General features: G+C 29.7%; 1 protein-coding gene across 1 annotated transcript in view; it reads right to left on the bottom strand.

Annotated features, from left to right (window-relative positions):
• LOC117174603 (putative sodium-coupled neutral amino acid transporter 11) overlaps positions 1-12,385 on the bottom strand; it is a 341,087-nt gene extending 328,702 nt beyond the window's left edge. The window contains exons 1-2 of the mRNA XM_033363835.1: positions 12,301-12,385; positions 11,153-11,353 (exon numbers count right to left, since the gene is read on the bottom strand). Coding sequence (XP_033219726.1) covers positions 11,153-11,299 — 147 coding nt within the window. The 5' untranslated portion in view covers positions 11,300-11,353; positions 12,301-12,385. The remainder of the gene's footprint in view (positions 1-11,152; positions 11,354-12,300) is intronic.
• Between the last annotated feature and the right edge of the window lie 96 nt (positions 12,386-12,481).

Here is a 12,481-nt window from a genome sequence, read left to right as displayed (position 1 = left end):
GAGGCGTATTTTGGAGACCTTCCGATCGAGTACTTTTCGGACGGTATCAAAAAGTTAGAAAATCGTTGGACTCGCTGTATCGACCTAAAAGGAAAGTATGTTAAAAAATAAAACCGACTTTGGCCAAAAAAACGTCTCCGCGTTTCATTTTTCAGGGACTTATCAGACTGCCTAGTATTCTTGATGGGCTTATTCTTTACAAACCAAAGACCCACTATAATTAATTCTTTGGTTCTAACATGGTAAGGTAATTCGTTCACCATCAAGTATATGGGCCATATAGAATAAGTGAAGCTTTTGAATAACGGTGCGTCATCAGTGTTGAAAGTTACAGTGGCGTACCGATGTATGTCAGCTGTATTTACACTTTTAACAAACTCCCTATCGCGGGTAGAAATTATAAATTGGTTCTTAAAAGGCCCTGTCTAGATTTCCTATTTTCTATCGAGGCCCTAAAGTGGCAGTCTACCGAGGGCGCAAGCGAAAGCGTCACGCTCAGCTAGAGAGGTCATCAGTAGGTAACCCAATGAGGGCCTATTAATAGGGTCTTTATAGAATCTAGATAGTCCCTCACACACTATTATTCAAAAGGATATGCTATGGTTTCTTATTTTATTGATTCAAATAAAATATTATGAAATTGTTAAAAAATTGATCATGCTTTAAATTCTGAAGTGTGATGCTATGGTTGCAGTATTATTAAAGTTTAACCAGCACATTGCCATATTCCATTATCAGAAATGTTTGATTCAAAGAAGGAAAATATTAATCCCATTGTAAAATACATTTTCTTTGCAAAAGTTTAATCTAAAGGATTTTACACCTTACTGTAGCCTCTGACAAACAGTTCTCCGTTTTCTCGTATTTTTACTGACATTCGATTATTAACTATACTCCGCACGTTATTCTAAACCTGAACTTATTGTTAAATTTAACTAGAGAACACTTATTACTAATAATCCAAAACAAACGTAGTTTATTAACATATCCGCAAGCGCCGAGAATCGAACGCACGCACCGCAGGCTTATAAGTCGAACACCTAATCCCGATAGCTACGATGTAACGTTGAGTTCGGTATCATAAATGCTTGACGGCAATCATCCGATATTTTAGAAATTAGGAAAAAACTTTTTTGAAGCTCGATTTATTATATATGATTTTTAAACGTACTTACGTGATTTCGAATTAAATCGATCTTTAAGAAAAATTCTTTTTAAATTTTTAAGGCACCAAATGTTTTTAATTTTTTCAGAAAAAATGAATTTGTTGAAAGTTTGCATCTCGGTAATTTTCTTAATTTCTCTTTTTTAAATTTAAGTATAATTAAGTTTTTATGTGTGTTTTTGTTTATTTTCCTGAAAACGGTACCCTAAGAAATTTGTATACAGGACCTTATTTTTAACTTTGAAAAGAATGCGGAACTCTGAAGTAGTATAAACACCGACAATTATTCCCAAAATGCGTTGATACTTTGTAAGTCAGAGTTATTGTTGCGGATAAGTGTGATGCGCAATTACAAACTGATACTTTGATTATTGTGGCCTTGAACGTATATCCAGTCACATTGAACGTAAAAAGGCAGGGGTGCGTGAATCATACCATTATGTAGTGATTATGCCTGGGATGAAGGCTTATACTATATGTTTCCAGGTAAAAATAAGTGGTCAGAGCGCATTGCGCAGTGTTCAAATTTGGCTAAATCATGTTTTTGGAAGATTGCCATCAAGGTATTAATTTGCAAAAAAAGTCTGAAAATTTGTCTTTTTTTAGGCTCAAAGTATATGCAAAATTTGAGATAAAAATAATAACTAGTTATGTAAAATCTCAAGTCCAAAAGTGAATATTCGGACATGTAATGATTCATATAAGGATTGCATTATTTTCATACCAGTATATCATAAAACAACGCAAAGTAATGTAAAATTTTATTAAATGAATGATATAAAGTTTATTTTCGTGTGATATTAACGATTCACTTAAAAGAAAGTAAATATTGCAGAATTTTTTAGAGTTTTTTACTATTATGAGAGAAATTGCACAACAGTATGGTAAAATAAGAATAGCTAGGGGCGTCAGCATTGCCAGGGGTGAAGTTTAAAGCCAAGTCCCCCGTACAAACTTTAACATTTTTAAGTTTCGATTAATATTGTAGGTGTTCAAAAAATATTCAAATACACTGTATGTATTTGAATATTGGATGAATAAATGGATGTTCAAACGTATGATTCAGATTTTCAGTGTTACCATATTTTATGTTTAACTATAGGACAACAATCTGGATGTTTGAACTGAAATATCTGAGATATTACATTTATGGTTATGTCAAATAAGGGCTGTAAATATTTGAGGAGTTTACTTATTTCTATTAATTCAAGGAATTAATTGGTAACTTATTTGTGTAATGAGACTTAAACTTTAATGTCCTTGGATGCGCGAAAAACCTATAAAGGGTGTAAAATGTCGATCAGATGATACATACAGTCAAGTTGAGGTTATGTGTAATATTCTCAATGCAAAATGAAAAATAAAAACGCGAAAAGTAAGCGGAAAACGAATGATATATAATGTACAGTTAAGATTCTATCTATTTTAGGTTATTAGAACTTAAATTTGATTTTAAATTTATAAGCATTTTGTCAAATGTGTTCATGTAAATATAATGATATAACCTGCAATTTTGGATCATACTTATCTTGTGTATACAGACAGAAGTCGTTATCCAATTTTAATTAAGGATAGCATTAATTTGTATTCTTTGGAAATGTTCCAAAATTGTAATATTCTGCAATTGTGATATCGCAAATATAGAACCGACAAATTTAGTTAAGAGATTTTAATGCGCAATGCACATGATCTCGGGCGATTTTAACATCTGAATGTGTTTTAGTGTAGCATAAAAATACTTTTACCCCTAACATATCAAAAAGATAGTAGATGTTTGGTATGAACATCTGGATGTTGGGTGGTTCAATTTTACCCTTTGAATATCTACATTTAAACATCCATTTTTCTCCGTGTACATGGATTCGTTTTACATGTTTGATTTTATTCATTAAATTCTAATCTAATTTAATTTAATAGATTGTATATTAATTTAATTTGTAAGTTTTTCATGTTCATTCTTTCACAAATTTAAAATATTGAAAATTAAATAATTCAGGGTTTTAAGATGAACCAAATTATTAACAGAAAAATTATCCAATGTTTTTATTTACTTCCTCTAAATTTATAAGCCCCTTTATTAATGAAATATTAAAATAAGAAATTTCGATGAACGGGGGCCAGATATTTTTCGGATGACTCTGACGTACTCGCACTTTAACTTTTTAGCCGAGATTTTTTTTCTCGATATTCTAAGTGTTAAGTTACCCGTGAGGTCTAGTTGTTAGCGATCGAACGCGTTAAACTTAGAGTAGGTTGTTCGAAACCCGTCGCAGCGTTTTCGAGTTTGGAAAGCGTTTATATCATTAAAAGCGTGCGACTATATCATATGTAATGTGTTGTAATTTAATGTAATTGTGTAAGACAAAGTATGTAAGAATGTGTGTAGTAATTGGATGATCTTCCACAGAATCTGGTTGTAGCGAGAATTTTTTTTGCTGACGCACGAAATTTTACATGACTGGGAAGTAGAATTCACATATAGATTGGTAGACTTTGTTTTCTTTTATTGAAACTGTAATTAACAGTTCGAATCATTTTGCCTAACTGGTAGGTAATCGACATCTCATGTTTTTTAACAGTCAGGTGATCTTTATTGTCGAGTTGTATTATTTCTTACTGAATGAATAATTATAATAAATTTATAATGATAATTGATATTTTCATATGAAATATTATCCTATTTCATTTTACATGTCTGAATGTGAAATTTTAATGAAATACCGTAATGTCCCCCGTTTACCGAACTAAGTTATGTAAAATTTAACACACAAATATTCTCCGTGTATTTGTTACTGAGAAATTTACTGTTGATTCGGTAGAGTTAACTTTTTCTTAGCCGGTCGCAAAGCCATAAGAGTGAATAAATCTTAATACTAGGGAGTCATATAGTGTCACTCACGCTCAGCCGCTAATTGATTTTGGAGTTTTAAGTACGTTCAAAATGTCTGCAAAAGATAAGTACGTTTTTGTATCGTAAACAAATAGAATAAATTTTGTAATTGTCATCTTAAACAATCGGAGTTACAGTAAATGGAAAATTACAAATTGAAAATGATTTTAAGTTGAAAATATTTTCTGGAAGTAAAATGGAGGTGGAGAGTGCTGGACCCTGTATTTTGTTATATTGAAGTTTATTCAATAATGTTACCAAAATCATTTCAGCAATTGTACAATTATTGAAACTATAAAAAATGCACTTACCGTTAAAGCATCAGACGTGCTTTTTTGACCTGTTAATACCAAATTAGTAATCAGTGCAAAAAGTTACCTACAATTTTTTTTTAAATCTCGATATGTCCATTCTTTCATTATCTATTTCCCATTCTTATATTTTGAACTACGCGAATTAAATTTCAGTCCCAGAATCTGCCAGACGGAAGTAAAAAATCCTAATGCTAAAATCCTCATCCTAAAATATTCATCAAGCATGAAATATTCCAAAATTTATATCATCCATTTTTAATTCATAGTTATAAACATTTTCAAAACGAGTTTTCGGAAATGATAAATTCCAGTTAGCAACAGTAATGTTTTTTCAATCTTTTATTAAAATTTGTTTATATTTGGAAAATAAATAATTCAGAAATTTTTGAATTTAAACAAACCAAATTATAGATCTTTATAACACCTTCAATTAATAATCAAACTTCTATTCGCAAATCAACACCTTCATCGCAATCTCCCAAAAACATGATTTCATCAACTTTGAGCACTGCGCAATTCGCTCTGACCACATATTTTTGCCTGCAAACATTTAAGGTTTCATCCCAGGGCATGAATACTACATGATGGCATACTTCGTTTTCATTCTGAAAATTTTTGAAAAAATCCTTCATACTCTGGACTTTATCGCGTATAGACTCCGATCTTCTCTGCTGTTTGTCACGCCTCCCTTGCTCTAGACATAGTACCACTAGAGTGGTCCAAAAATGCAAAATCCCATTTAATTAACATAGGGAAATTTGGAATTTTCGAAAAATTGATCTCATGTTTCATGGTTTCATCGGAACGTGCCAAACTTTTTCGATTTTGAAGAGGAGTGTCTAAGAAATAAAACCATACTAATAACTTTCATTTCGATCCCACCCTCACCCTCCCCACAGCGCCCCAAATATGACACAAAAATAAATACATTTTTACGTATTATCGTTAATTTTGAGCAATTTCGGTCATCTTGTTCAAACAAATAATTACCAATAGACAACTTGAATATTAAACATGATTTTTTAAACAATTTTTAATTTTTGAATAAATTTATTTATTCCTAAAAATGTAAAAAAATCATCGTATTTTTTGTTTGAAATACAATATTTTGTTATTGTTTGGAATAGTAAATTTTTCAAAAACCATTATGTAATTATTTAAACAATTATTTATTGTTTATTTTCAAAATTTCCAAAAATTAAGCCAGAGATATCTACTTTTTTCATATTGGTATCCGATGCTGCTGTTTGCTGAATAAATATATAATTTTGATACATTTCTTGTAATCTTCAACAAATTTTTATGTGTTTAAACAATTTTTATTTGCTTAATATGCTATTTTTTGGTAACTAAGAAAATGAAATACAATAGAACACATACAATTAATGACGATTTTAAAAGTATTTTTGGAAAAGTAATTATTTAAACAGATAATATTTCTCTTAACAATTAAAAAATGGCTAACGTAATCTTCCCATACACTGTACAGTCAGAAACATAATTGTATGTCTTCTATTTTATTAAATTTTTTTAGCTATCGAAAAATTACTGCTTGAGAAAATGAAAATTGTTTGGACAAATAGAAATTTGTTGAAAATTAGAAGAAATATATTAAAATTATGTAATTATTTAGCAAAACGTAGCACAGGATGCTAATTTAAAAAGAAATTTGATAACTCTGGCTCAATTTAAAAAAATTTAAATTGACTCTAAGTCATTACATAATGTTATTAGAAGAATTTACTACTACAAAAAATGACAAACAATTACATTTCAATAAGAAAATATGATTATTTTTTACATTTTTGGGAATAAATTATTGTTAAAATAATTCAAATTCATTTAAACAATTGCAAATTATTTTAAAAATCATGGGAGATATTCAAATTGATCATTACACAGCTACACAAAAAAAGTGTGCGGATCTGCTAACAAGACACACGTATTTCCATGGATTTTGGGGCGCTGCATTCAAATTCGGTATCAAAAATCATCCATCACGTCATGGTTGAGCCATAACCTCAAAAAATGACGAAAAATCATGCACTGAGGCAAATAAATTTCAAAATAATGCCAGTGATGCTAATTTTCACTTCAAAAACATGTCGACAACTGTGAAGGATCAACCCTTGCCTGATATCGACTTATTTAACATAACTTTACCCAACAGAACCTGACCTCACCTAACCTGAATTAACAGAAATTTATTTAACTACACGTAAGGCTCTGCAAGCATATTTTCCCTGTAGCAAATGTGTGCTACATCGAATGGGTCAACTCGAGCCTAACCTAGAAATAAATCTAACCTAGCTTAACCTAACCTAACCTCACGAAACACAATTAAACTGATTGTGCTGTCCAGTTGTGTTTGCGGTACCGTTTCATTCAGCTTCGGCTTAACCTACATAGAGGTTAAACCTATCCTAAGCTAACAAAACCTGACCTAAATGTCTGAAATTTCGTAACCGCTTATTGCTAGCATTATTCGCCTGTGTCTAAGAAAAGCAGAGAGAAAAAAATTTTTGAATAAAACTCTTATTCATTTGCATATTTAAGTTACAGTTCTACATTTTAATTGCTACAAACATTGTCAGGTTAATTGAAATGGGGTCAATTCTACTTGTAGTTCTAAGTTTCTTCAAATGAGTAATGTGCGTCTAAATTTTTAACCACATGTAGTACAATGAAATGAATTTTATTGTGTTACAAAAGGAACACTTAAGTTAAGTTGTGTTGCGTTAATCAAAATTTCGTTAGGTTCTGTTAAGTTAGATGTGAAGATCAGAGTGATATTTAAAAAATTGTCAACTTTCAATTCATTAATCCTTTCAAATAACAAGCAAATGTTGACCGAATTTTGTATTAACCAATGTAAACATAAAACGCACAAGTAGCTATCACACTTACCCTGAGTCTCGTTTTTAATTACCCTTTGATAATTCAAGCAGAAAGATAATAAAAATCTAATATTTTCAACAAGAACAAATGGATATTGAAATTAAATATAATATATTCCTTTATTTTCCAAAAATGCGGTACGAATTTTTTATATAAGAGTCATTCAGATTCCAGACGAAACAATTAATAATATTATTCCATCCAGTTTCAAATAGGACTGAACCATAATATTTTTAATAATTTGTCCCTTATTAAGTAAAGTGTAATATTATTCGATTTTATATAATAGCGAGGTAAATTGTTTAAAGTATTATTTTACTACAAATGTTTGACCAGCACTATTATGAGAAATAACAAATCTTAGACTGAGAAATAAAAGAAGAAAAGTTGCGTAAATACACACGTGAATATTTACAAATTCGTTACACTTTTCAGATTGACTTATGAGTCGATGACGTTTTTGACTGTTAAGCTGAATTTACAACCGGCGCGTCGGTACAACCGATGCGTCGCTTCTTTTTTTTCTGTCGATCGTAACAGCTTTTGCGACCAGAGCGAAAAATGTAGTAGTGTAAATAAGCTCACTTTAAGTAAAGTGAATTAGTTTTCAATTTTTCATAAATACCTCATAATGCCCCACGAAATTACAGTTTTCAATGAGGAATTAAAAATTGTATAGTCTTGAAGTAATAAACTATTTGTATTTATAACAATAAAGAATGAATTTCGTTAAATTGGATATACTGAAGTCGTTGAAAATGCATTTACGGCGATATAAAAACTTCCAAAACATATATTACATTTTTTAAATAAAAAAGTTTCGTATTTTTTAAATCGTGGTATTAATTAAGAATATTTCTTGTTTGAAAAGCTCCTATATTAATTATGAAATATTGATACTTGTAAGTATAATTAAATATTTATGTCGAAGACTTGTTATTTCATCTTTGCTACAATTAATACTGTCAACGTATATTAGAAATCACATTACATAGGGTTCCTAAACTCAAATAAAAAATATTTAAAGTTTGAGCACCTTAAGTATTTTAAACTAGAAGAAAACGCACACGCGCAAATCGAATTTGTTGAGGTCAATTGACTTTTATTTTACACTATTAAAAAGAAAACATTTAAAAAACGATAATAACGCATTTGTGAAAATTAAGAGTTCTAAAAACTTCTAAAATGAAATCTCTTGAAATTATGTGCAATTTGTTAAAATAACTGAAAATATTCAAAATCTTTTTAAACTGGTCAAATGTTTTCATATTCATTGCAACAGTTGAAATCCCTTAGAATAATATTAATTTCATTTTTTTCAATTTTTTTTTTAATGTTTATAGATCATAAAAATAAATTTAAGTATGTTGAAATCATTTGAGATTAAACGAATATAAACTAAATTACATTTATTCATCAAATTTCTTTAAAAACCGGTTCAAATAAAATACAGACGCAAGTTTGCATCCATGGAATTTTATTTTCTAAGTTTAAAAACATGAAATATTCCAAAATTTATATCATCCATTTTTAATTCATAGTTATAAACATTTTCGAAACCAGTTTTCGGAAATGATAAATTCCAGTTAGCAACAGTAATATTTTTTCAATCTTTTATTAAAATTTGTTTATATTTGGAAAATAAATAATTCAAAAATTTTTTAATTTAAAATTTCTAGAAATACGAGGTGTGTTCAAAAAATAAGGTGACTTTATGGTTTTTTAAAAAAATATTCATTTATTCCTCAATATTTATGTTGTACCCTTCAAAGTAATCCCCCTCAGATATAATACACTTGTGCCAAAGCTTTTTCCAATCATCGAAGCACTTCTGATAATCATTTTGTGGTATAGCCTTGAGTTCTTTCAGCAATGCAGGTTTTATCTCCTCAATCGTTGAAAATCGATGCCCTTTCATGGGTCTCTTCAGTTTTGGGAAAAGAAAAAAGTCACTGGGGGCCAAATCCGGTGAATATGGAGGCTGAGACATGACTGTGGTGCTGAGCGATGGTTATGCGATGGATCTTTTGATCAAAATTAAGCAGTTTTGGAACAAATTTCGCTGAGACACGTCTCATGCCCAAAACGTCCGAAAACATAGCATGGCATGAGCCAACCGATATGCCAACATCTTCAGCAACTTCTCTGATGGTAATTCGGCGATTTGTCAACACCATTTCTTCCACTGCTTGAACGTTTTCATCTGTTGTTGACGTGCTGGGACGTCCAGGGCGAGGTTCGCCTTCAACATCCTCTCGGCCTTCTTGGAACAACTTGTACCACTTATACACATTTTTCTTACTCAGAGTAGACTCACCGTATGCAACTGTCAACATTTCAAGAGTTTTAGAGCACTGGATTCCATTTTTCACACAAGACTTAACGCACGAGCTATATAATCAAAACTGTGAACATATGATCGTGACGAGTGTACCAAGACAACAAAACAAAAAATTTAAAACTTGAACGCACGTAGCCCGCGAAAATTGAAAACTCACCTTACTTTTTGAACACACCTTTTAATCTAATATTACAAAATCAAAAATTTGTATTGAATAGCTGATGAAACCGATTCAAGTTATATCCAGAGGTATAAAAGAATATAAACCAGAAAATGGTTTAACGGTTAAATTCTGAAAATAAAAAAACACAATTCCCTAGTTTTCTTTTGTTTTTATGCTAATGAAATACTAAAAGGAATCTATATTAAAAAAATTAACATCTACTAAAAATAACGCATCGATTGGCCGTACTGATGAAAGTTTGTTTTTGGTGGCTTTTAAGAATTGTTTAAATTCTAGAACTTACTGTGTTTGGGTCAATTCAACATTTCTTAAATATCAGTTGTAAATATTGTTATTCTTTTCTGAATTTTTCGGATAATCGAACAATTTCATGCTTAATCTGTTATAATAAAAAATGTTTGCTACCTTTTGACTAATTGTTAAATACTATAAGTTTTTCTAATTTTCATTGAATTTAAAAATACAACAATTTTGAAATTGGGGCTGTGAAATTAAATTGTTTAAGAATATTATTTTTTCTTCAAATACGTACAATACTTTATTAGCATTCGTACCTTGAAATTACACTACTACAATTCAAAATAAAAGCTGTAAACATTTCAGTTTGAGAATTTGTAAGTTTTTGTCTACAGTAAAATATTGTTAAATTGTAGGTATTTGCAGTTTTCAAATGTGCAATAGAAAACTGGTAATATTTGAAAACTCATATTTACATTTAATAACTCAGAGATTCTTCACTATCGAAGGTTTAAATTTGAAATAGACTAATTATAAAAATTTTTTATTATATCTACAGAAATTAATTAAAAAATGAAATTCTTTTTTTTAGTTCACAAATTTTTGGAAAAAGGCAATCAAAAAAACAGGTGAAACTTTTGAAAATATTTCTAATACAAGGAAAATCTTTATTTAAATTTAAAATAAAGAATCTGCATTGTGGATCGTGGTACTTTATTCTAGTTAATTTCAAAAATATGCAATTTAGATGGATTCAGAAAAAAAATTATTTATGAAGTTTTACTAAATCATAAATTGTTCACTTTGTAAGAAGTCAAATTTCAAAAAGTTAAATTGATTTTTATAGATCATTCTGTAAGTTGAAAAAACGAAATTTACTACTCGCGGTAGCATATTCTATTTTCGAATATAATAATTTTGTAGATGTACAATAAAAAATTGTATTATCAAATAAGACATGAGATTTCTTATTTATATTAAATTTCTTCTCAAAAGTTACAAATAGGTGGAGCTGTTACAAAAAAATAAAAAGTACAATTTTCGGACTATTGCCTGGTTTTTCGATTAAACGAGCTAACTTTTGTAATTGAATATTATTAAGTTCATACAAAATGTTGCCTACCATACAGTGCTCTTCGTTTATTGAATCCTTCTGACTGCTTGAAAAATCCAGTTCAGTGCTCAAATTTTCCTGAGAAGTTTCCTGAGAATATTCCTGAAAAGTTCCTTTCTCCTTCATATTATCAGAATTTGAAAAATCATAATCCATCACCTGCTCCTTTTCCGTATTACGAGTGGCAAATTGTGAAGGGTCATCTGCTACCTAATAAAATGCAGTCCCAATTATAGCGAACAATATTCTTTAAATTTATCACTCTTTCGCCATGAAGGATACCATCGATTTTTATTTTACATTATGTTTAGAGCCTCTTCTGTTGAGCAAAATAATGCAAAATTACGCTTTTTGTTGTTTTGAAAAGAAAAAAAAACATTAAAAAAATATTAACTCTCGACGCGCCATGCTAAGTCTAAAAATAAAGTGCAACTGAAAATAAATAAAAATTTATGCAATTAAATTGATTATTCTTATTTGATGAGCTATTAACTGTTTCAGATTTATTGATTTATCGTATTATTCATTACCGTCCATTAAAATGTAAAAATGTAAAATATATTATAGAAAATAATTTATAAAGAAGTCCAGAAAAATGTCAGGGAATATTTAGAAAATTGATTATCATATCATTTGGTATAGTACTTTGATCTTTTATGTTTACTTGAACAAAATAAAAAAAATAAAAACATTTTCCAAGCTCACGTATTTCAGTGAACCTAGACATGACCTATCATAAAAATCCTGATCAACTTTGTAAACATGTAGAGACAAAGAGTTTGCAATCACGTATAATTATAAAAAGATACATAAATATCAGTGAATATTTTCATTTGCAAAATTTTCAGAACAATTTAAGAAGCCAATGTATTCGTCGGAAATTTGAAAAGGAAAGGTTTAGTAAATTTGAGAAATTGGAAGCTTGAAATTTCAAGGATGAAAAAAGAATTGAGTGAAACTGGCTTTAGCACTAAAAATTAACTGATCAATGAGAAAAAGTTGTAGTGTCAAATAAGAAATGTTATCATGACGGTAACCTGAAAATAAGAATTCTGAAGAGAGAAGTTTTATTCTACATTCTTGAATATTCACTTTGTAAATCTAATTATTTTATAAATGTCAGAAGAAGGTTTATGAATTATTACTTCTATACTTACTTTTTGTTGCTGACTTCTTTTTAATTGCCAAATCTTGCCCAAACTCGTTCCAGTGATCCCAGATCTGAAACGAGATGTGGTCAGTGCTCACATTATGGAAAAAGTATACATTTCAACACTGACTCGCCGCTCGTCGGTGTGTAGAAGAAGAAGGCGATGTTGCGCGCGCAGGCTTCTCTCT

This window comes from Belonocnema kinseyi, chromosome 6 (genome assembly GCF_010883055.1).
Source record: "Belonocnema kinseyi isolate 2016_QV_RU_SX_M_011 chromosome 6, B_treatae_v1, whole genome shotgun sequence".
Lineage (NCBI taxonomy): Eukaryota > Metazoa > Arthropoda > Insecta > Hymenoptera > Cynipidae > Belonocnema > Belonocnema kinseyi.
This window is presented reverse-complemented; position numbering and strand designations above follow the sequence as displayed.